The 26,044-nt window shown below is 41.8% G+C and overlaps 1 protein-coding gene across 2 annotated transcripts in view; it reads left to right on the top strand.

The window, feature by feature from the left end:
- The window catches only part of Phka2 (phosphorylase kinase regulatory subunit alpha 2), a 71,630-nt gene that overhangs the window by 21,771 nt on the left and 23,815 nt on the right, over window positions 1–26,044 (top strand). For both annotated transcript variants that reach the window (XM_071606001.1, XM_071606000.1), the window contains exons 3-14: window positions 2,234–2,281; window positions 3,319–3,487; window positions 6,332–6,414; window positions 9,029–9,109; window positions 10,492–10,590; window positions 10,791–10,937; window positions 12,925–12,978; window positions 13,799–13,921; window positions 16,368–16,463; window positions 20,687–20,794; window positions 22,686–22,764; window positions 25,404–25,538. In XM_071606001.1, coding sequence (XP_071462102.1) covers window positions 2,234–2,281; window positions 3,319–3,487; window positions 6,332–6,414; window positions 9,029–9,109; window positions 10,492–10,590; window positions 10,791–10,937; window positions 12,925–12,978; window positions 13,799–13,921; window positions 16,368–16,463; window positions 20,687–20,794; window positions 22,686–22,764; window positions 25,404–25,538 — 1,222 coding nt within the window. The remainder of the gene's footprint in view (window positions 1–2,233; window positions 2,282–3,318; window positions 3,488–6,331; window positions 6,415–9,028; window positions 9,110–10,491; window positions 10,591–10,790; window positions 10,938–12,924; window positions 12,979–13,798; window positions 13,922–16,367; window positions 16,464–20,686; window positions 20,795–22,685; window positions 22,765–25,403; window positions 25,539–26,044) is intronic.

Below are 26,044 nucleotides of genomic sequence, written 5' to 3'. Positions count from 1 at the left end.
AAGTATAATTCTTTAAGCATGAGAGCCTTTGGGATTTATCTTTATAAAGATACTTCTGTATGTATGTGTCCTGAGGATTGAACATGCATGCTAAGCACACACTTTACCACTGAGCTATATCCCCAGCCTTACGATTCGCCTTTAATTCATACATTTCTGGATGACCCTCACAGCCAGTGGATCGTCAGGTCTTCCAGCTTAGTGGGTGCTTGTTTATAGCAACCAAAGTGGACATAAGTGGCAGGCAGCATGAGGGAAGCTTTGAGAGCCATGAGGAAACTAAGAAAGAAAGCTTATCCGTGGGAATAAGGCTTGTATTTGGTCAGAAATTCTGAGTGTAGGATGATGAATTCACTCAATTTTGGGGTTAAGGCAAGTTTAAAATTTGGATACAGAAAGCATTGAATTGTCCTCCAAAAAGGATGAGATTTATGTAATCATTCATTTATTAGTAGAATAATTTGACGTGAATGTCTTACAAATCTCCTGTCACCTTTTGAGACAAAACCAAAGTAAAGCAGTATCCAATCTCTCTCTCTCTCTCTCTCTCTCTCTCTCTCTCTCTCTCTCTCTCTCTGTCTCATACTCAAACATACACTCTTTCTCTCTCTCCTACTTGGGCTGGGTTAGGGTTGACTGGATTTGTTGCTCCTTGATTACCAATAATGAGACACAAAAAGCACACAATTTTTCATAGTTAAATCCTTTTATTATTTGATGAATGTGGTTAATGACATCTCCCTTCATGATAGAAAAAAACAGGATGATACTCAACAGGAACACTATTGCATTTTGGGTTCATTGTGTGTGTGTCTCATGCATTGTGGGACACTTAGGGACTCTTGTCTCTACTCACTAAGTGCCAGCAGCTCGCACCTTTGCCATGATGATTAAAATACCTCCATCCCATATTTCTAGATACTTACTTCCTGGAGATGGCAGTTATAACCCCCAGCTGGGAACCACTGTGCCTCTGCCTAATGGAAAATAAATTTTCTTTAGTTGGCATGGACAGTGGGGAGTCAATTGACAGATGTTTACACTATATACACTGTAGGAAATGTTAATTATAACAATGCTAATTTTACCTCATAATTATGAGATAACATTTTCTGCCTCAATAGAATTCATGATATAAATTCAGATTATATTCTAGAATCCTAGGACTTTAGAGACAGAAATTCATTGACAATGCACTTTTGAGCCCTTTTACTGTGTCTTCCCCTGCAAATCATATATGTTCTGTAAGAGAGTGTATACTCATGTCCCTGGGTGGAAATGTCTTTCCTCCAGGCTACTTTGGCCTACAAAATATCTTCTGCTCAGCCACTCATGAAGTAGTTGTATAGTGTTCTTAGCAGACCATGTTCAGACCAGTCCTTTATTTATTTATTTATTTAAGTACTGGGGATTGAACAGACTGGTCTTTAAATGGGCTGAACTGTGGAGAAGATGGGAGGCAACATAATGGACTGGATAAGAGCTCAAACTCTGGCTTCTGAATGTCTGAGCTCTGTTCTTGCTCTACCCCTTGTCAGCTGGAAGACTTGAGCAATATTACTTCAGCTCTATTAGCCTCAGTCCCCTCATCTACAAAATGGGGTAATAATGCTATATAATAACCTCATAAGGCTGGGGCAAAAATTTGAGATAATCTAAGTGTTTTAAACAATGCCTGGATGTAATGTCTAATTGATTAATGTAGTAGTACTGTTATTATTTATAATGATGATAATAGCAATCAGTTGCAATACATCACATTATTAAGAAACATTGGCTACCACTCAAATTTTGTAAGAACTTTACTCAATAGTCCAGTAATGGTGTCACAAATGGTTCTTTTGGTGTAACATCATTATTTGGGGGCAGGCATGGTGGAGTTAATTTATCTTTAATATACAAAAATAAATTACTATGAAATTTGACATAAAATTCCCAAGCACCAGGTTTATAAAAATTGTGTTTCTAAAATGTCAGTGGGGAGTCACTGAATTGAACAGCCAGAAGACTCCATCTGATCTAACCCTTTTATTTGAGAAAGATCACTTCGTCAGAATTTTTCTTTCTTTGCGATAGAGAAATGGCAGACCACTTGAAATACTCATATATGTATATGCCCTTTCAGGGAAGTTGCCAGGCAGCACTAGCTTACCAGCCACTGGAAGGCCCAGAGGTGGTTTTCTGTGAGCGAGGAAGCCAAGCCTGGTTACTGACACCACTTTTATTTCCGCAGAACGTGGTGAAGCTAATGCGAGGTCTACTCCAGTGCATGATGAGACAGGTAGGTGGAATGTGCAGATGTGTGCTCGAAGAGCATCTGAGTGGGCATTTTGTGTCATTTTAATTGTGACAATTAACTTACTTGGTGTGTTTTGAACTTTTCTTCTCAAGAGGGAGAGAAATTTAAAATATTTTGCCATGGTCTCACAGAACACTGTTTCTGAGAATCTCTTTTGAATAATTACATGTGTAAAAGGAAAACATTTCTTTCAAAAAATTAAGAAAATATATTTTTTAAAAAGCCATTTGTAAGCTGGGCATAGTGATGCATGCTTGTATTCCCAGTTACTCAGGAGGCTGAAGCAGGAGGATCACAAGTTCAAGGTCAACCTCAGCAATTTAGCAATACCCTGTCTCAAAATAAAAAGGTCTAAGGATGTGGCTCAGTGGTACACTGGGTTCAATCCCCAGTGCAGGAGAAAAAAATTTTAAAAAGCCACTACTAGAAAGCTATGTGCTCTATCAAGTTTGTAAAGGGTATGTTTTCATTTGAGATGAAGTGTTTGAGTTTTTAAAACTTACCATTACTATTTTCTGGTAGTTTCAGTGAGGGGTAAATAAAACAATTGGTTGAACATGTACTTTATACAGAACATTATACTAGAATCTACTTAAATTCAAAGATAAATGCCATCCAGTCCCCAATCCTCAGTCAGCATGTTCAAAGACATACTTGCTCTTTTTCTTCCAACATTAGGAAAGGAGAAGTTGAAATTTAAACAGGTCCTCTTCCTTCGCTGCCTCCTTGAGTACCTACTATATGTCACAGCTGGGTTTCTATAGGCAAGGAACGCTTTGGCACGACCCTGATCTCTGCAGAAATTGTTAAAACCCCTTGGGCTGGAAAGTTTCCCGTGAATGGGCTGGAAGAATCCACAGCACAGCCCTATGTTTATTGCACACTAGCAGCTGCCTCCCATCCCTCTGGCTTCCAGATGTAGCAGATAAGAAGTTTAGCTCCAGTTGATTGGCCTTGGGTGACCTATGCCAGCCATGAACCTGTGTAGCTATGTGGAGCCAGCTTGCCTTCTCTCTTAGGTGGACAAAGTGGAGAAGTTCAAACACACTCAGAGTACCAAAGACAGTTTGCACGCCAAGTACAATTCCTCCACCTGCAGTACCGTGGTGGGTGATGACCAGTGGGGCCACCTCCAGGTGGATGCCACTTCCCTCTTCCTCCTGTTCCTGTCCCAGATGACTGCGTCAGGTGAGTCAGGGCCATTTAAGCCCATTATTTAGAAAGTGACAATCCAGAAATGGAGGGGGCAATGTCAATCTGTTTTGCTACTACAAAGAATACCTGAGACTCAGAAGTTTAAAACACAGAAATTTTCTCACAGTTCTGGGGTCTGGGAAGTTCAAGATCAAGGCACTGACAGGTTCAATTGTCTGGTGAGAGCTGCATCCTCTGAAGGGGAGGAATGCTGTCCTCTCATGGCAGAAGACAGGAGGACAAGAGAACTGAATGTTGTGTAAAGCTTCTTTTTTAAGAGTCGAATCCCATTCATGAAAGAGAAGCCCTCATGGCCTAATCACCTATAGGCCCAACCTCAATACCAGCAGATCAGCAACACTGAATTGTGGAGGGGACACATTTAATCCATAGCAATCAGTATTTTAAATGAGCAGTTTATGCAAAGGAAAAGCATGTTCTCTGATAACACATGCAGTTGTGTCTGTGATAGGGCAGGTAGTGTGGGGACCTTGTCTGTGACCTGCAGATAGGACAGTCTACCTCTACCCAGGCACTTGCAGGATGAAGGCTGTTGAACCAACTCTGTTAGCTTGTTGCTGTGGAGCCCTCAGCTTCCATCCTGTCACTCTCCTAGTTCCTGGAGCAACCTAGAGCAGTTCAAATACCTGCAGACAATCTCATGCTTGCTCTTAGACTTTTTTTTTCCAGGATTAGCACCTCGTGCCTTCAGCTCTCCCTCTCACTATCTGGTCACCCTTTTCTAAGATACATCCTCCTTTATCTAAGTTATATTTGAACAACACCATTCCCTCCACTCTATGGGGTCCCCAGAGTGAGCTGAGAAGCCCATAGCACCTATGCTGTGAGGAGGCCTGCAACTTGTCAGTGGTATACATTGTTCCTGGTGAGCCAGAGCCACTGGCTTCTATGACAGGTGAGATGCCAGGTCTTCAAGCTCCAGGCTGCAGCTGTTTTTCACATACCTTTCTCCCATAGGAGCGTCCACTAAGGATGCTTCCCAAGTTGGACTGACTCTGTCTCAGAGTTCTCATCACCAGTCCACTGAACTGACATGCCTGAGGCCTCAGACTGCAAGTGTGAAACTTGAAAAAAAGTCCCATAAATCAGCAAGCAATATTTTTATAGCTTTGTCAATAAAGCACACGCTGATAAAAAGTAATTTTTTGTTATGGAAGTTAATGAAAGTCAATATGAGTTAATATGAGTTCTCACTATAAGTATTTCAGAAAATGTGGCAAAATACAAAGAAAAAAAAATTACACTGCCACTTTTCATTTAGATATGTCTCCTCCACATCTTTTTTCTATGCATTTTTATATAATAAGTGTTATATTATATACATAGTCATTTTATTACATAAAAAGATAGTTCAATGCCCCAGTTATAAAGCAGAAAAAGGAAGGAAGGAAGAGAGGGAAGGGTGGGAAGAGGATAGGAAAGAAAGAAAGAAGGGAGGAAATAATGGCATTTCCCCCATAATCTTTTGTTTTTACTTTTTTTTTTTTTTTACTTGTAGATGGACACAATACCTTTATTTTATGTATTTGTTTTTATGTGGTGCTGAGGATCGAACCTAGTGCTGAGGATCGAACCCAGTGCCTCATGCATTCTAGGCAAGCGCTCTACCACTGAGCTACACCCCTAGCCCTCCCCCATAATCTTACAAGCTCTTCACAAACATTATTTTAGTAACTTTATTAATGGGTATACTATAATTAAATTATTCCTTTATTTGTTTTGCTGTTATAACTAATGTTGCAATATCAACTTTAATTCCATCTCTATTCCTTCTGAAGATATCATTCAAAGGCGATGTATATATATATATATTGCCATTTCATTTTCAGTCACTGGTTGTTTAGCTTGCTAGTTAAATTTTCTCATTGATATAAGAGCACACATCTTATAGTATTCATACCTGCTTTCAGAATTCAAACTTAAAAAAATATGTGTATTTGCTATAATCGATTACATTTCAAGGGCTAAACAAAAAACAGTTTTCTTGGTCACTGCCTATTACAGTGAGTAAGGCAGCTGCCCCAGCAGGTCCTGAGAGCTGGGCTTCCCAGAGGAGGAAGGGCCTCTGGGGACTCTACTTGCCCTATCTGCCACTGGGGAAAAGTACTCACCCTTTCCTTTGGCTCACTCAAGGATAAGTACAGTGCCCTGGTTGTTCTGGGCTCCAATCCTTGCTTTGTTGCAACCTTTTCTGAACAAATCCAATTAGTGCCAGAGGGCCCATACCTTCTCTTTCAACTCTTTCTACCCAGTACACGCACACACACACACACACACACACACAGATGGAGCCATTATTTCCTCCCTTCTTTCTTTCTTTTCTATCCTCTTCCCACCCCTCCCTGCCTCTCTTCCTTCCTTCCTCTTTCTGAGATTATGTGGAAGTGACACAGTCTCACAGCTCTAGTCTTGCTAACCCTTTTGCTTAGCCCCAAACACCCTCTCAAAGAATTCTATGATTTTTTTATGACTTGCCTCAGACTTAATTTTTGATGCCATAGTAAGAAAAATGAAAATGAGGGTAAAAGGATTTGTTTCCTAGCATGATATTTGTAATTTGTTACTAACAGCTCTCTTCACAACATAACTTCAGCCAGACATTGTGGTATATACCTGTAATCCCAGCAACTAGGGAGGCTGAGGCAGGAGGATCACAAGTTCAAGGCCAGTCTCAGTAACCTAGAAAGTGCCTAAGCAACTTAGCAAGAGAGACCCTGTCTCAAAATAAAAAATAAAAGGGCTGGGAATGTAGCTCAATGGTAAAGCACCTCCGGGTTAAATTCTTAGTATCATAACGTTATTGTTTCTCTTTACTAGGCTTACGTATTATTTTCACCCTTGATGAGGTGGCCTTCATACAGAATCTTGTTTTCTATGTAGAAGCTGCATATAAAGTCGCTGTAAGTATCAACACTGGTAGCTACCTTTTTCAGGTGTGCTGGATGTCAGAAAGGAAAAAAAAAATCATAGGGCTGGGGATGTGGCTCAAGCGGTAGCGCGCTCGCCTGGCATGCGTGGGGCCCGGGTTCGATCCTCAGCACCACATACAAAGATGTTGTGTCCGCCGAAAACTAAAAAAATAAATAAATAAATATTTAAAAAAATCATAGAATTCTTTGAGAGACAGGGTATTTGGGGCTACACAAAAGATTAGCAAGACTAGAGCTGTGAGATTGTGTCACTTCCACATGTAAATGCACATTTTTGTCCTGAGATACAGTTGTGGGTTTTTTTTTTTTTTTTGGAACACCCCACACTTGTTGTCTGAATTATTATGCTTATCTTAAATAAGACCCTAAAATGTCCCAGGGGGTATATATGTACAGGCCAGCCTGAGTCAGGCTGTAGAAGTGGCAGCATTGGCACCTTGGTAGGATCTGGGGTGCCATGGGGATCACCTTAGCCAGTCCACAGGCAGAGGGACCTAAGCTGGGGCATAAACAGGTATAAAGTCCACTTCCTCTGGGCTTCTGTCTGGCTTTGAAGTTGGAGCCTGATGCACTTCTAGACGACAACTGAACTATGCAGAGCAGTTGCAGCAGTTAGGAAAGGCAGGTTGGTTTTTAAAAATGTCACTATGCCTTAAGGAATGGTCAGCATACTTTTTCTGCAAAAGATAGGAGAGTAAATATTTTCGACTTTGTCAGGCCCTACAGCCTCTGTTGTGGCTACTCAGCTCTGCCTTTGTAGCGTGAAAGAAGCACAGGCATATGTACACAAATAAGCATGGCTGTTTCCAAAATAAACTTGGCAAAAACAGGTGGCAAGATTTGATCCAAGGACTATAGTTCACTAACCCTAGGTCAAAAGCAGCGATTCTCATTAAGGAGCAATCTTCCTCTCATAGGGTACATTGAACAGTGTCTGAGGACATTTTTTGGTAGTCATACCTGGAGAAGAGGGTACCACTGGCATCTAGTGGTTAGAGGAGTCCAGGGATGCTGCTAAACATCCTACAATGCTCAGAATAGCCCCATGAAACAATTATCTGGTCAAAATGTCATAAGTAGCAGAGTCGATGAACCTTGGTCTAAAGAAACTTGAGAAGCCTTGGAAAGGTAGGCCTTTAGTTGGACCTTAGGTGATAAGTAGGGTTTAGTTACCCAGAAGAGAGGAAAAATGGTGTTTTGAGTGTAGGAATAGCATGAGCAGTCAATAACACAGAGGTAGGAACAGGATGAGTTGGGAGGGGAGGTCAGGGTGCTTCAGGAAGAGAGTGCAGAGTAAAGGAACAGACTTAGGGTGAAAATTGACACTGGAAAATAAGGTCAACGAATGGGCATAAAGTGGGCAGAGGCCAGATCAAGTAGAATATGGCCATGCAGAGAGAGAGATGGATGATATCCACTAAGGAAGATACCATTTGTCATTTTAGACTCTGAAGTAGAGGGCTGGATGGACCCAAGAATTTTTTGAGGATGAGCACATGGCTGTGGGGTTGAAGTAAAGATGGGTTTGAGCAAAGGAAGGCCCAGACAAGAAGAATAGTGAAGGAAAGATGCCCAGGCCCAGCTAAAAGGCCTATTTGCAGGGAAGGATCTAAAGTTGCTTTAGTGTATCCAAGTTTTAGTGCTCACATTTTACAAATGATCCTCTTTGGAGATTGAAAAATACTGACATTTTGGTATTGATCTTATTCTTGTTGGATTATAATCTTTCAATAGTGTATGTACTGGGGCTGGGAATGTGGCTGAAGCGGTAGTGCGCTCGCCTGGCATGCGCAGGGCACTGGGTTCTATCCTCAGCACCACATACAAACAAAGATGTTGTCCACCGAAAACTAAAAAATAAATATTAGAAAAATTCTCTCTGTCTCTCTCTAAAAAAAAAAATAGATGCTGTTTCAAAACAGCATCCAGTACTTAGGTTTTTAATGCAAGTGTTCATCACTGAAGTTAGGTACATGTGTATGGAGTCCTCTGTGTGACAGAGTATTCTGAGCCAATTCACATTAATTGGTTTTTAAACACCATGTATGTTCAGTGAACTGTGCCTCACTTTTGACCTTGGCTCCAGTCACTGAGGTTTTTGCCCAAGTGGTAATGCTAAAAATAATTCTTAAATTATTTTAAATGGGTTTGTTGGCTTCAACTAATTATAACCCATGCATCAGAGTTTCTTTATTCCATCTTACAATTCAATATAAGTTCAAAGGCATTCACTAAATAGAAGAGCAGCAGTTTGATTTTAAGGTAAATAAAATATTTTGTTCTCTACAAATCAAGAGTTTTTTTATATAAAAATTAATACCTTTTAGAAATAAGAAATTTGAGAGTGCTTTGGTATCCACTTTTGTTCCACTTGAGTATTTTCTTCTAAAATCCTGCATAGAGGTCACATGAACTGAAATTGAGGAGGACCAGGGTATGAGTATATAAAGCCATGAAGTTAGGAGCCTTTGAGAAGACATACTTATGTTTCATTGTTCCTGCAGTGACATAAGGGAATCATTTTCCATAACATGTCTCATATACCTCTTTCACCCCCTCTGATAACTATCTTTTTCTCTCCCAGGATTATGGAATGTGGGAGCGTGGTGATAAGACTAATCAAGGCATTCCAGAATTGAATGCAAGCTCTGTGGGAATGGCCAAGGTGACAGTCCTCTTGTTTGTTCCTTCTTCTGGGTGTTTTCGTTGCTTTGCTTGGATTCTTCATTAGGAGTTTGAATTTAATCTGATTAGCACATTTTTTAAAAGTTCACCTTAAGTATGTGAAATTCAAGTAGCACATGTACCCCAGCCAATTGAAATTATAGGTCAAGAAAGTAGGTTTCCTGTGCTGAAATCTGCATGTGTCCAAAAAATAAGTGGGCCTCATCTTTTTTGTCTGTCGTGATCACCAATGGGTCAAAGCTCTTGATCCTGTTTTAAGAAGCTGCAGGCATGATGTCCAGTCTTAATAGTGAAGGTTGAAGAATATGAGCACTTTGTAAGTTGAGCTCACAAATTCAAATCCACAAGATCAGACAATAATAACAAGTGAAACTGACCATATAGAAAAACATTGGGAGGAGAGGGGAGTATTGGGGATACTGGAAACTTTCCCTAAAAGTATTCCAATATTCTAATTCAAACTCATTTATAAAATACTCTTGAAACCAAACGAAGCTTACCTGTTGGGTAGATTATGTCTGTAGGCCACCAGTTTGCATCTCTTGCTGTAGACATTTTAACATGCCTCCTTCCCTTGCTGTTTTTTAAGACCAAAGTAGATTTTTTGGACAGAGGGAAGGCTTGAGCCAGAATTTTTTAAAAGTAACAATAAATGTGCTCTGTTAAGTATATTTAGGTAAACTGACAGAAAACACACTTATTCCTAAAAGAATTAACTTTCTAGAGTTTGTCTATTCTTCCCATGCTAAGGGGTGGGAGGGAAAGGGAGGGGGCAGGGTATTAACAAGGATGGTGGAATGTGATGGACATCATTATCCAAAGTATATGTATGAAGACACGAATTAGTGTCAACATACTTTATATACAACCAGAGATATGAAAAATTGTGCTGTGTATGTGTAATAAGAATTGTAATGCATTCCGCTGTCATTTATTTTTTTAAAAAAATCAATAAAAAAAAAGAATTAACTTTCTGAAGTACCAAATGTGCTAATGGTAGAAGTTCACTGCTAAAATAGGTGAAAGAGAAGCCAATCATTAATCTAGCCCCCCAAATACGCACGTGTGTGTGATGATATGAATTTGTTAAAATTTCAGTTTATGGTAGAATGCTAATTTCATTTTAGGAAAAGTTTTCCTATTTTCTCTTTCTTGTTCTTGGAATGAGCAGCAACATATTGGAAATCTTTGAGCCACTGAAAATGAGTATAGAACATGACCAGAGGACTCCTTAACTGGATTTTAAAAATGTGTTTCATGGCCTTTGGGAAAATATGATGCTAGATTGCTTGTGAAAAAGGACTGTCAGATATTGGAATGTGTGTACATTAGAAAAAAAGTAATTCATGCCTGTATTTGTAGGCAGCACTTGAGGCAATTGATGAACTGGACCTTTTTGGAGCCCATGGAGGACGAAAGTCAGTAATCCATGTCCTGCCTGATGAGGTTGAGCACTGCCAGGTAACAGCTCAGTCTCCTGAATTCTAGAAAGTAGGGAAGGAGAATCATGGAGGAGAAGACCTGAGCTCTTATTTAGATTCTCCACCTTTCTAATTGACAAACTCATTTGAATGTTGCCTTGAATCTAAGGTTGTGGTCTCTAGATACTGTGTCTATTAGTGCTTCTCCAGGTTAAACCACCTTTTTGTTTTTTCATTTAGTCTATTCTATTCTCCATGCTGCCAAGAGCATCGACATCTAAAGAGATTGATGCTGGACTTCTTTCCATTATTTCTTTCCCGGCCTTTGCAGTGGAAGATATGAACCTTGTGAATGTGACCAAAAATGAAATTATTTCCAAGCTCCAGGTAAGCATTGGTGACACTAGTGCTCTTCCACCCTGTATTAAATGCCACTTTCACATGATGACATCAAGTAGGAGTAGCCCATTTGTGAGGTTAATGGCTTGTTTTATTTAAGTGGACTCATGCTTTATCCAAAGCTGAGTCTATAGGTGAGTAAACAAAGTCTCAGAGCGATGAAGTGCCTTAGTTCTCTTCATAAGTAGCAGAACTTTTACTCAGGCAGGCACTTTTGCCTTTATTTATCTTATTTGTTCTTTTTAGTTATACATGACAGTAGAGTGTATTTTGACATATCATACATACAAGGAGTATAACAACTTCCCATTCTTGGGTTGGACATGATGTGGAGTTATACTGGTCATATGTTCATATATGAACATAGGAAAGTTATGTCTTATTCATTCTACTGTCTTTCTTGTTCTCACCCTGCTCCGTCCCCTTCATTCCCCTTTGTCTAATTCAAACAACTCCTTTTCTTCCCTCCCCTCTCTTTAGCATCCGCATATCAGAGAGAACATTTGGCCTTTGGTTTTGGGGGATTGGCTTATTTCTCTTAGCATGGGAGTCTCCAGTTCCATCCATTTACCCCCAAATGCCATAATTTCATTCTTCTTTATAGCTGAGTAATATTCCATCGTGTGTGTGTGTGTGTGTGTGTGTGTGTGTATCATATTTTCTTTATCCATTCATCTGTTGAAGGGCACCTAAGTTGATTCCATAGCTTAGCTATTGTGAATTGAGCTCAATCAGGCATTTTTGAATTCCTATTCCTACCACCACCATACTTCTAAGGCAGGGCTACTTAACCCTTTAGACATCATAGACAGTCTCCTTTGAGAATCTCTCAAAAGCTCTAGAATCACTACTAGGGAAAAAAAAAAAAAGCACCTCTCCTGATGTTGTTGACTCACAATATCAGGAGACTTGGTGATCTCAGAGTTAAATTCAGGTTAAAAAATATCCTGTTTTGCAGAGAAATGCAGTAACTATGACATATTACTCTAAATTGAAACTGTTATTAAGTACTCCACCCAACTGAAATTATCAGTAAAATTACCAAAGAATATAGGTTTCCTAAGTTGAAATCTACATGTTGATTATTCCACTTAGATTCAGAGAAAAATGGAAATGAAGGTGTTAAAGGGTCTCCAATCCTATTGCCAAAACAAAATGGCTGTAGTGGTCAGGTTCAGTAGAAACAAAGGAATCTCTTAAAGTATTTGGAGTAGGAAGGGAGCTAATGCAGGAAATGAAGTGCCTACTAGAGGAGTGGGTTGTGGGCTGAGCCCCCTGGGACAACTCCCAGGACCACATGGGGGCACTGCTCCAGGCCTCCAGGAGCAATGCTAGAGCAGGTCTGCTGCAGAGAGGTCTTACACACTGAAGAAACTGGAAAATGGACACCCAAAGTTGCCATCCAGGGATTAGGGGGTTAGATGAAGAATGCTGCACTTACCCTCCTTTCTTGGCACCTGGGAAGCTAGAGTCTTGCAGCAGGAAAACCAACAGCCACACTCTTAAGCACAGCAACCCCTCCCTCCCTCCCTCTCTGCCAAATCTTGTGACCACATGTGATGGCAGAGCAAACGGCAAGGAGTCTGAGGAGTGTCATTACGGCTTCCCAATCTTTCAAGCAGGAGCTAGCCAGTCCAAGTTATCTGCCTTGGTGGCTTCTCCAAATAGCTAGAGTCCCTTTGCATCTTTGTGTGACACAGTAATCACAATGAAAGAATGCTCAGTCACTGAACTTTTAGTAGTTACTCTCACAGCCCCAATACTCCAGTGGAGCATTTCAGCATTTCTTTCCAAGTACTTTGCTTACTACTTAAAGAATAAGCCTTTATACTAATAGCAAAGAGCACTTGGGGCCTATTTTGTTACTAAAAGATTCATGGATGAGAGGATGAAGGGCTGACTTGAATTAAAATAAAAAAAGGCAAAGAAATTCTTGTGATTTCATCAAACGTATTTTATTTCTTTACCTTACTAGGGGCGTTATGGATGCTGTCGCTTCCTTCGAGATGGTTATAAGACCCCAAGAGAGGTTGTATTTAAATATTGTTTCTTATAGTCCTTTAACTGCTTCATATCTAACTTGCCAGTGTGTTGTTATCCCTCTATTGATTATAATTATACGTTGGAATATTGGAAAGGGAAGTATTAATTTTGGAGTCAGCAAGCCTGGAGTTAGGCAATAGAATAGTAAGATCATCAAGAGGACGGCAAGCTGATAGTTTAAAGCCAGCTTATAGACAAGGACAAACAGTTCTGTGGCTCACACAGTTTTTTTTTTTTAAAGACCATCCATGGCCTCCTCCTTGGGTTTCTTTGTCACAGTGAGTAATATAATGAATAAATAAATAAAACAGGTTGTCTGCCAAGCATTGCAATAGGGAAACTGCTATTTATTTGTTAGATAGGATGCTTTAGTGAAATAGACTACCAAGGAGTCTTGTGTATATTTCTGATTTACTTTCTGAAATTTTATCATGGAAAACTGTCCAAAATAGCATCTCCTCATTATAGGAGGCTCCTAATCATGCCTTCCTGAAAGCCACACTGAATCAGACAAGCAAGGAAAACCCAGTGAGACGTGATGGTAATGTGTATGTAATCTGATATCACCTTTAAGAAACTTTACGTATGTGGCTGGGCATAGTGACACATGCCTGTAATCTCAGCATCTTGGAAGGCTGAGATAGGAGAAGCACAGTTCAAGGCCAGCTTCAGCAACTCAGCGAGACCTTGTCTCAGAATTTTTAAAAAATTATTTTAAAGGAGTGAGGCTGTAGCTCAGTGGTAAAGCACCCTGGGTTCAAACCCTCATACCAAAGGAAAAAAAAGTTTTATGTATTTGATTCCAGGACCCAAACCGATTGCATTATGACCCTGCTGAACTCAAGCTCTTTGAAAACATTGAGTGTGAGTGGCCTGTGTTCTGGACTTATTTCATCATAGATGGAATCTTCAATGGTGATGCTGTTCAGGTAAGAATATAGCAGGTGTTGTGCTGATAATAATGCTTTTTCACCTTACTGTTATGCTAATTATTAGTAGAACATAGGTTATGTAAGAATTTAAGTCATTCTTTGAGTTACCTGTTGCTGTTTAACAAACTCCCAACACTTAGTGAATCAAAACAATAACTCTTAATTTATTTGCTCATGATTCTGCAATTTGGGCAGGGCCCATTAGGGACAGATTGTCTCTGCTTCTCCTGATGTCAGCTAGGATGTTTCCATGGGCCTACAGGATCTTCCTCACTCATGAGTTAATCCTGGTTGTGTCAAGTGATGCTAGGAGCTCAGCTGGACTGTTGAGGGGGTGCTTGGTTCTCCTTCACATGGCTAGCTTTAACTTCTCACAGCATTGAAGTCCCTAGGCCATTAGGCTTTTTACATTGATGGTTGCCTTCCCCACAGAACACAAAAGCATAGGCTGCCAAGCTTTCCTTAGGTCTAGAACTGGCTGAGTGTTATTCTCATCACATTCTCTGAGCTAAATGGCCATCCCATACAAAAGGAGGAGGGCACTAGACAGAGGCATGGGTACCAGGAGGCATGGTTTCTGTCTATTCCAGACTGGTTTTGTTATTCCTGTTCTTTCCAGATGAGCCAGTGGTTTTGCTTTCATTTCCTCTAGTTTAACTCGAGTTTTGCTGTCATTAGCTCTTATTTAATGTACCAGCCTAACTGGTCTCCCAATCTCCAGCCTTACTCCCTGTTGTTTTTATTCTCTATACCCAAGCCAGAGTGATCTCATTAAAAGACAAATTAGATTATGCTGCCTTGCTTAAAAGCTTTGGATGGCTTTATGATTGCTTTTGGAATGAAGTCCAAGATCTTTATGAGTTTTGTTGGGTCTCATTTGCTCTGGTCTGGTTTCCACCACTGTATCCTGACTCCTTTCTGCTTACTACCCTTCCTTGAGTTTGTAACCAGTACACTGAAATCCTTCTCAGTCCTTGCAGCAGGCCAGACTCACTTGCTACTCTTCTCAAAGACCTAGGACATTCTTTCTACCTGCAACTGACCCACTCCTTCACACAGTTCATTGTGGGCTTTTCAGAAAGCCTTCTTTTACCCTAAAAGCTGGGTTGGGCACCCCTTTTCCACACCTCACAGCACCTACAGCAGCATGGGTCACACTGGATTTAATCTCCCACTTCTCTATCAAAGGACCCTGGTAGAGGCAGTCTCTATCCAACTCACTGATATGTTCCCTGAGCCTAGTACTTAGTAAATGCTAAGTAAATACTGGTTAATGCAGCACTCATTTGTTCAAGACATATTTCTTTGGCTTCTACTTGGCACCAGGCACTGTGCTGAGCCTTGAGCATACTTTGTTAAACAGAGCAGATTTGTACTCTTGAAGCTTACTTGAAGCCCTACTGACTCAGATACTTTGTTATCTTCTCAGCCTGTTGGGTTTGGAGGAAGAGGAGATGAGCAATCTCAGATACATTTTAGGTTTTGAAAGCTCCCCTGGTCAGGAATTCAAAGCAGTAAGCTTGAAATGTTATTCTCTCATTGTTAATTCTTACTCTTGCACATTAGTGATTGTCTTGAGTCTTATGTCTTCTTTTTATCTGAGTGTTGAAAGATCTCAAAATGATTGACTTTGAATTTCAGCTGTGAACAGACTTAACAATTATGGGAGGCAGGGAGAGAAAACAAAAATGACTACTTGATATTTTGTTTTGTAAGCCTCAACAGAGTCTACCACCCTATACACCTATACAAATGTCTTGTTGACATTTGTAAAATGATGCAATCATGATCATGCTTTCCCATTCATAAATATAAAATGAAAAGAAAACTAGATCTGGGAGGTATTTGACTGGGCTCTCCAAAGAAAAAATATTAAATATCCAGGTGGCTGGTTCTGTTTTTCTTTTTTCTTTGTGGTGCTTGGGATTAAACCCAGGAGTGCTCTACCACTAAGCTACATCCCTAGCCCTTTCTATTTTTTATTTGGAGACAGGGTCCCACTAAATTACTGAGGCCGGCCTTGAACTTGTAATTCTCCTGTCTTAGCCTCCCAAGTTGCTGGGATTACAGGCGTGCACCCTCCTTCCTAGCACTAAATTTAAATATGTGAGAAGAGTAAAATATTTAAACAATGAGTTAAAGACAGATATGAGAACTGTGGGAATTCTGAGGAAGAAACAGCTAGTTCATGATGGGCTATTCTGTCCCTTTCCCCACAAGCTTGACAGGTGGGGCTGAGTTTAGACACATGCAAGGGAGGAATGAGCAGTTAGCAGGAGTCCCTCTGGAGCTCCTGGAGCAGACATGTTTGTATATTTCTTTACCCTATGTCCGACTTCTAATCTTTTTATTGCCAAGAGAACTGTTTTTCTAAGTTGTGCTGCTAATGCAGCATTAATCACCTGACCTTTTTCATGCTGAGGGTAAGGGGGCTGTTTTCCAGGTCCAAGAGTACCGAGAGGCCCTGGAGGAAATATTAATCAGAGGCAAGGACGGGATCCACTTGGTGCCGGAACTCTATGCCGTCCCACCTGACAAGGTAACCATGTGGCACAAAGCCTTTTGCACTGTTCATCTAGAACTAAACTGGTTGGTGCTTATCCTTTTGGTATTCTTCATCCCACTTCCAGGCCTGATGGGCATTTTTTTCTGCAGAAGTGGTTTCTTTTCTTTTTTTAAACAATATTTTTTTAGTTGTAGAAGGACACAATACTTTATTTTGCTTATTTAGTATTTTTATGTGGTGCTGGGGATCAAACCCAGTGCCTCATGCATGCTAGGAAAGCACTCTACCACTGAGCCACAACCCCAACCCAGGAGAAGTGGTTTCTGAAGCCTTAGGTAGTGTTACCATCATCACAAGGAATATGGCTTTAGGGAAAACATGTGGAACATGCTTGACCATGAGTGTCCTACGGAGGTGGCAGTTAAAGACCTTCAGAACGTACCTGCCCTCCCTGGACCCCAGGTAGAAGGAATGTTACAGAGCACAAAACACTGTTGTGCACCATGTTCTTATACATTGCCATAGAAGAAGAAACATATTTTAGGGGGATAATTGAGACTTTCCTCCTTTGAGTCAAGGGGTTCCTAAGCTAGAGTTTGAGTAATTGTCAGAAGCCAGTGTACATCAGGAAGAGAGAAACTGTCCAGTTCCAAGGAGATGACTGAAGATGATGATTTTATCCAGTTTCCTAAATTGGGTCTGTTGGACCTCTGTATGGCTTGGTGGGAGAATTTCCCTGTAAGCATCTCATGTTTATAAGAAAAGAACTCTCCATTCAAGACTGTTTGTCCCTGCCATGCTCCTAGTGCTTTAAAGTTTCCTTATTGCATTTGTAGGATAAAAGGCCTTCAGAGAGCTGGCTCTCCCCAAGATCCACAGGGATCCAGCAGAAGCCTATCCTGAATCAGCTTGGATTTAGGTGTTCTGTGGTTAAATCAGGCCATACATATGGCCAGGGGACTTGCAGTGACCTTGGAAATAATCTGCCTCAGTTCAGAGAGGTTTTGGAACATGTCAAAGCTCAGACAGCACTGGGTTCTGCCCTGGGACCAGACGCCACATTCAGGGCCTCCCCACAATCCCACATTGCCTCCTAATGAGTGATATATTTTCACCTAATAAAAATATCTACATAATGGTTGCTCTCACTGGGTTTCTAAAAACACTGGTATAGTGGACTTTCCTTTACTTTTGCTAGAAAATACATTTTAAAGGAATCTGAGACTTGATCCTTAAAGCAGAAAAGTACCACTGTGTATTACTTTGGGTCTTATTTAATCTAGAAGGAACTAGTAAATGTTAGATAAATGAACCAATTAAAACAAGAAGAAAATAAAAGAAAGGAGTTGAGTTTCTGTAAGAAGTAGAATGTTCTACTAGGTGCATTTAGTTCTTTTACACTGATAACAGCCCATCTGACTTGCTGGTTCCCTACTGGTTCACTGGGTGGCACCTTGAACTGGCTGTATTCTTCCAGTGGTCTCACTCAACCCCACCAGTCTGGACCAATGGCCCAGCACTCTAGAATCTTGAAGCTCCCCCCTCATCCTGGCATGGATATACAGCTCATATCATCCAAGCTCTCTCAGGAGTAATTTTGTTCCAGAGTTAAGGGCAAGATTTAAGACAAGAAATATTTTTCCCCTCACTGTACAGATCAGGCTGTGGAGCATGCTAGGACTCTTTTGATTTTTTATTTATTTTTTATTTTTTTGATACCAGAGAGTGAAGCCAGGGGCACTTAACCACTGAACCAAATCCCCAACCCTTTTTATTTTTTATTTTGAGACTGGGTCTTGCTAAGTTGCTTAGGGCTTTGCTAAGATCAGCTGAGGCTGATCTTGAACTTGCAATCTTCCTGCCTCAGCCTCACCAATTGCTGGGATTACAGGCATGTGCCACTGTACCTCGCTAAGGACTGTTTTCTGAGTGTTAAAAATTTGGATTTCCTGCAAATATATTCATTTTACTATGTGTGCTGTGGATGTGAGGGTAGAGCTGGGTCACTTTCCAGCAGCTACATGTTCCTATCCCCTGTTCAGGTTGCTCCTTTTCATATACTGAGGCATTGGCAAAATAAAATTAGTAATGGGTAATTTAAAACTTGGAAGCAGAGAAAAGGAAAACAAATCATCTCGGGGAATTTTACATATTGTATGGTAGAGAATAACCATCCCTATTCTACCAAAAGGCACATTGCAGTGACCATAGTAAATGGTAGGTGTTATAAGCTGCATTTTACTTTTTTTTTTTTTTTTGATATTAGAGATTGAACCCAGGATTGAACTATTGAGCTATATTCCCAGACCTTTATATTTTTATTTTGAAACAGGGTCTTGCTAAGTTACTGAGGATGACCTCAGACTTGCTATCCTCCTGCCTCAGCTTCCCCAGTCACTGAGATTACAGGTGTGCACCACACCTGGCCTGCACTTCACTTTCTAATGGACAGCACTGGATGCACATCATAAAAAGTACTCTGAAGCTCTGTCTCTTCTAAGTTCCACACTGATCTTTCAGTTTCTGCTTGTCATTACAACATCATTCTGTATTCAGCACATTTATGCTTGTATGCTAAACATCAATTTTGGACACTATTTTACCTTAACTACATTTTGTATTGACTGCTTACAGATGACAACTAGGAAGGTTCCTCAGTTACATCAATAATATGTAGAGACCACTGGGAAGGATTTCTGGAGACAGGACCACCACAGGCCCATATGGCAGCTTTGTGCAAATTAGCAAAAGCCCAGGGCCAGGGTGGCAAACAGCTTGGTTTCATCCTTGCTCATCTCAGCCACCATACTTGTGCCAGCCAAAGGGTCCCCTGTTGGACAGTTGGGAACTAATGAAATTGTCCCCAGCAAATGTGTAGTGAGAAGCTGCTTATGCCAGGTGCCAACCTAAGGAATGGAGTACCAATGTGGTTACCAAACCAGTGCTATCTCTGTGAGATTTGGCTAGTGGGGCCAGAGGAGCTAGGTCCAGAGATAGAGGCAGTGCAGGAGGCCACATGCATGGTGCATCTGAGCGCCTGCAAGCAGTTCAGAAGGGCCAGAATAGATGGCAGGAGGGACCCTCCATATGCAGGGAGGTGTAGCCGTGGGAAGGTGGCCCAGACACCTTATCTGCTTTCTCATTCTAGATTTTTGCAGTCTTTCTTAACATCACTTAAATTTTCAAATAGCTTTTACATAATATCTGATTGTATAATATCTGCACACTACAAAACATCCAGGATTCTGTAAAGAAAGTAGAAAATATTTATCTCTAAGCATACTACCATAAGATAACATTTTAGAGAATCTCCTTCCACACTATTATCCTATTTGATGATTTGATTTCTACTGACATTTAATTGCATTTAGTTTATGTACTTAGTTTTTTAAATGTTTACCACTACTGAAAAAAAATTAAATTTTACTGAATATATTAATATCACTGATTAATCCACAAGAAGAGAATAACTCCCCTCATGGTATGATCTTCCCTTTGGAGAGGGATAAGTATTTCCTATTTCCTTCAATTAACCTATGTTTTCCGGAGGAAAGTGGTCAAGGACATTACCCCCAACCAACATTGCAATGACTAAAAACTCAAAAGGCAGCATGGAGTTTATAAGAGAGTAAGTCACAGACTAACTCACAATGGGTAGCCAGCACTGTCCAGCAGAGCCCAGGAGTTTATTTTGATAGACAGAAGCTCCCAGTGGGTTCTCTTTTCTGAAGCCCTGATGGACGGAGGGTTCATGGTCTAGCAGCACAATTGTTTTTCCACAAAAAATAGTGCCTCCTTCTGGTAATTTTCTTGCATAGGCACACCCCTGGCAATGGCAAGAGAGAAGAAACTAGACTTGACACCCAGCCAGGTACTGCCACAGCTGAAGGCTGCTGTTTTTGACCCTTTTACCCGTAATACAGCCATATGGAAGCACAAGTTGTGGAACTTCTTGATGCCCAGAGATGTGCATGAAGGAGGTAGTCCAGGCTTCCTGCACTTACTGCCCATAGTGTGCTTATGGGCAAAGCACTAGCCTGGGACCAGGCCTAGATTTGACATTTCTGCTGCTTATAGTCATGCTGCCCAAAGAGAGGGTCTTTTTACCTTCCTGGTCCCACATCCTGGCACTTGCACAGAATTGGTCTAGAGAATGAGAACCATTTTGTAAATCCTCAGTGTGTTCCCCAGTGTAAGGTGTCACTGGCCCTTTTATCCTCTGGTGGTCTGATTTTGGGTTTTGCTCTCTCTGTCAGGTGGATGAAGAGTACAAGAATCCTCACACGGTGGACAGAGTTCCTCTGGGGAAGCTGCCCCATCTCTGGGGTCAGTCCTTGTACATCCTCAGCTCCCTGTTGGCAGAGGTAGGGGGCTTGGTGACTTCACCGGCTGGAAACCATCTGAATGGAGGTGTAGGGAATCCTGGAAGAGCACAGGGACTGTCTGCGCAGCGTGATTGTCAGTGTCTTCTGCATCTCCATGTCTTTTGCATATTCTTGCCTTTAAAATCAAATGCACTGTGTTGGCTCTCACGCTTGACTCCTATCCTAGTGTGTTCATATTTACATTAACCAGGTCAGATCAGCTACATGCCAAAATTCCCTGTCCCTCCTCCTGCTGACATTCCTGTCTCTGGCTAGAATGCATATAAATTGATGGTCAGCAGGAGCTGGACATTTCTCAACCAGGATTAGCACATCTGATCCTGGAAGATATGGGATGGGATGAGTGAAGCTGCCCTGGCCCCAGCCCCAGGCACAGGAAACAGGAGGACTTCCAGATCTCTCTACTAGAGGAGGCAGCAGGTCCAGGTGGTCCCTCAGACAACCTCCAACTCACGACCCGCTCCCCCAGAGTCTCCTGCCTCTTGACCTATTCCTTCTTTTTTTTGGCTAGGGTTGGGGAGTACCAGGGATTGAACTCAGGGGCAGTCAACCACTGAGCCACATCCCCAGCCCTATTTTATATTTTATTTAGAGACAGGGTCTCACTGAGTTGCTTAACACTTCACTATTGCTAAGACTGACTTTGAACTTGCGATCCTCCTGTCTCAGCCTCCCCAGCTGCTGGGATTACAGGTGTGCATCACCAGCCCCTTGCTGAGCATTTATTTGTCCCCAGGCTTCTGTTGTAAAATGCACATGCTTTTGACAGCCTCAAAATAAACCTCCCAGTCCTAAGTGTGGCTCTAGTGGAGCTTTCTGGGCCTTTGAGGAAGGGTGTGGGAGAAGGAGCCCAGGAAAGACAGCAAAGGATTGCCAGCCTCTGAGGGTGGCCCATCCCTGTGTGTTCCACCAGCTCTTTAATGGGGGAGGCAGCAGTGAGACAGAATGCTTCTGGGTTCCTGGTGTGTTCTAGACTAAATGAAAGATGGCACAGTGGAAGTAACCCTCAGGAGCTATATTGCTGAAGGTGGAGCAATGTTTCCCTGGCTGTGTCTGGTTTCATGGCCATGCCCTTGGGAGTATGGACTGTGTTTCACACTTCTTTCTTCAGTAGGGAAAAAGTATCTATCTACTTCAAAAAGCCAGCCCTGTGATTTGGGGCAGACCTTTTAACCTCTCTGGGCTTCGGTTTCCTTATCTGTACCTTCCAACTCAGATTTCTGTATCAGTGAAATGGAAAATAACTGTGCTCCTCTGCTTCCTCCTCTCCACCATAAAGGCCTTTCTCTGGGCTCATATTAGGTCCACTTCCTCCACAGAGTTACCAGAACACCTTGGTTCCCTCTTTGGGGGCTCTGGAACATTTCTAGAAAGTTCAAGGTGATGTGTATTCAAAGAGCACACTTGGAAGGGTGGGGAAACCTTTGTGGTTCAAATAGTCAGCCCTGGGCCAGGTACTCACTCTTTCATATCCCTCAGGTACCTTTACCTTAGTTTCCCCACCTGTAAATTGATGATGAAGGTAGAATCTACCTGTTAGGAGACCTAAATGGGATAGTGCACACATAGGGGCTCCATCAGCACCTGACACTTGGAGGAGCTCAGGAAATACTAGTTACTTTTCACTCACACAAGATGGAGATGCATTTGATTAGCCCTGCAGAGCCAGCTGTCAGACATACAGTCCATCTGTCAGTGGCAATTTGAATGGCATACTTTGTTTCAGAGAAAGTAAGCCATTGACTCATAAAACATAAAGAAAAAATCTTGAGTGTTTTAAGCCCCGAGATATGTCACTTTCTAACTTAAGTATAAGGTGAAATTTTAGTTAAATCAATATTTCATTGTGTCACCACTCCTCTCTTCATAGGGATTCCTTGCCACTGGTGAAATTGATCCCTTAAATAGAAGATTTTCTACTTCAGTCAAACCTGATGTTGTAGTACAAGGTTTGTGAGCGTGTTTACTATTCATCTCTAAGTTGTAAAACCAATGTCATTTTTTGCATTTAAATTGTTCCCTAGTTTCTTATTTAATTAAAAAAGTGTGTGTGTGTGTGTGTGTGTGTGTGGTGTGTGTGCGTGTGTGCATGCTCTTTTAGTGTATAGCAGTTCTGTGAGATACTTTATGTAACTCAGTTACTCCCAAAAGGGACAGTATTCTTCCCAACTATAAATTTACTTTCTACAAAGCAATAGTTTTTCTTGAATCTAAACCTTGATTGCAATTGAAGCCCATATGATTCATTTAGCATCATTTTTTAAAACTGTGAATCTGAAAAGTAGAGCCTAAGCCTGGTAAAATCTCAGAAGCCAAGCAAGGGTCCTCTCCGTGGAGTTCTGACTTCTCTCCACCTTCCACCCACTTCCACCTCCCCTCCCTTTTCTCTAGCCAGCTCCTCGTCCAGAAAGGTAGGAGGCCAGCCTGGGCTGCCACAGAGTGACTGCACCTGACTCCACTGCTGTGCATCTCCAGGCTGTTAGGACTCCCACCCCCTCCACAGATGTTCTTGAGAAGAACTGAGATTGCCATGGGGGAAGTTGGCAGTGCAGGGCTCCACCTGAGGTATGCCCCCAGAACAGCAATTCCTTCTCCTTCTTTCCTCTTCTAGAGGACCTTATGGCAGCTCCATCACGTTGCCTCACGAACACTCACATGCCATCTAATACCATAGCCCACTGTAGGATTAGGACAAAGCCTGCATTCGCTTCTGTGTTGATTAGCACATACACATGCATACATTGAAAGCGGTGATTAAAGAAATGAAAAGCATTCCTCTTTGTGGCCACTGGCTCATTTCGCTGCACACGCCCATGATGCAATAAGATGAGCAGCAGGTTGTCATTCCAGTCAGTGCTGTGTGCAGGCCCAACGTGGGAAACATCTAACTGTTATAACATTCTGATCAGGTAAAATTTGTGACAATTATGGTTATCTCCATCTTACAGGCAAGACTTAGAAGTTAACCTACTCAGGGACCCATAGATGACAGCTGGGGTATGAATCTATTTCTGACTTCCAGATGGACTGGTCCAGCTGCACTCCATGGTCCCAGTGCTTAACCAGAGCACATTCTGCTAATTAGTGCCTTAAATCTACAAGATTGCTCTTACAACTGCAGGCCAGGACACATTGATGGGTCCTGGCCCACATTTTTTTTAATGTAATAGAATAGAGTGAAAATTATTAAAGTATTTGGCATGGCGGAAGGAAAATATAGTTTCAGAAACTTATCCACATATGACTGCATTGGATCATGAGGCTCCCAGGTCTTAGTCCAAACCACTGCTCTAAAAGAGTCACTCTATAGAGTGGCCAGTATGTGGCTTTGAATAAAATGTGGATTTCTGCAAGTTACTGAAAGCTTCAGAAGAGAAAGATGTCAAAGGAAGCCCTCCAGCCTCACTTGCTAGGACCTGAGGGATTAGGTTCCAGTCCTGAATCAGCTGCAACTGGCCAGGTAATCATGCAAGGCTTCTTTCAGTGGCATGTTATGAAGATCAGATGAGATAATGAGTGTTAAAATACTTTTAAAAGCACCAAGTGCTATGTAAATTTAAGGAGGTGCCAGTCAGCTCTCAGTGGCATTTATATGTATTGTATGTTCAGCCCCTACCCCCAACCCATGGGGATAGTGGTGGAACTTGGGGCCACATTAATAGTAGCTGAGCCTTCATTCTCTGGCCTTATCACTCTGTTCCAAGTTCCCAGAAAGCTCTGTGCAGCTGGACAAAGTACCAGCCATCTCTTTGTGTCTGTACTCCCCCTTCTGCAATCCCCTATCCAGACTCCTTATCTTTGCCAAAGCACTGCCCTTTCTTATAAAAGGCCATCAATATTAGTACAGCATGTACAGCCCAGCTGATCCCTGGGCTGTACATGCTGTACTAATGTGGCCTCAAGTGAAGGTCTCCCACCCTCACAGCCCCCAGATCCCAGACACTCAGAGCCCCGGGCCTGCAGGAGTATGGGTCCCAGCCTCACCCATTGGAGATGAGGTCTAGGCTAGCTCTAAAGGGCTCTTCCCACCTGTAGGGTCCTATGCTATGGTTCCAGGTAGGCCAAGGTGCGCTATTTCCACAGCATCCCCATTAGCAGGCCCATTTTTTTTCTTTGGAGGGAAGGAAGTCTCCCCCTCCCCCTCAGTGTCCCCTGAAAGTAGACATCACAATGTTCTTCTTTTCCCTGCTCTAAGGAGCAGGGTACAGGCTTCTCTTGGTATCCCCTGAGGGAGCTGTGTTCACTCCTGACCCAATGTAAAAGGGACAAAACAGGTTTACAATAAATGCAGATCCAGGGGAGGCAAATCATTATTTGAGATGGGGTAATTTGGCATAGGGCCTATTGAAGACAGTTTCTAGAAGTGCACATTAAGGCACTTAACAAATATGTATCATGGGTGTTGAGGGGTAGCAAGGACAGAGGACCAAGAAGAGTGGCAGGACCAATGCCACCATTTCCAAGACCAAATAATGTGTGGAGAGCATGCCAATGTGCCTCTCAGGCAGAAGAAAGGACAATAAATAGCATGTTAGAGTGCAGAGACATGAGGCACAATCTGATGCTGATTCTATGTTCTTGTTCACAGTCACTGTTTTGGCAGAAAACAGTCACATTAAGGAGCTGTTGAGGAAACATGGGGTAAACGTCCAGAGTGTTGCTGACATTCATCCAATTCGAGTCCAGCCAGGCCGGATTCTCAGTCACATATATGCCAAGCTTGGTAGGTTGGGGGCTCATTTGCCAAGGGAGTACCTCAGTTCTACGTTTGTGGTCTGAAGAGTTGGGCAAAACACTAAGCAGGTGATTGCACCGTGATGTAAAGGAGAATGCACAAACAAGTACCTGCTCCCCAGCCTGCTCAGTGGGTACTGCTGTAGGCTGGCTTGACCGTTTGGCAGATCTAGTGTATAATAAGGAGCCACCTTGGAAAATTCACAACAGGAAGAGTCATTTGTGTCTTGACAATACTTCTAATTTTTATCTGTAGTATTAGAAAATGCTCATTTACCCATTAAAATGGAAGCAGGTTCTCTTTAGTTTTCTAGAACTTGACTTTGTTTAGTTTTATGGCTGAATACTAAATAAAAGTCAGCATTAATAAAGTTCTTTCAATAAGTTCATTTTGTCCACATTTGAACTGGTGCTGTTCATATACATGCATGAATAGAAGCGGGTAGAATTTGTGTATATATTCAACTTTGTCACATTTTTTAAAGGACAACAGTA

This window comes from Marmota flaviventris, chromosome X, assembly GCF_047511675.1.
Source record: "Marmota flaviventris isolate mMarFla1 chromosome X, mMarFla1.hap1, whole genome shotgun sequence".
Taxonomy (NCBI): Eukaryota; Metazoa; Chordata; class Mammalia; order Rodentia; family Sciuridae; genus Marmota; species Marmota flaviventris.
The sequence above is the reverse complement of the archived record's forward strand: the minus strand, read 5'-3'. Positions and strand labels throughout refer to the sequence as shown.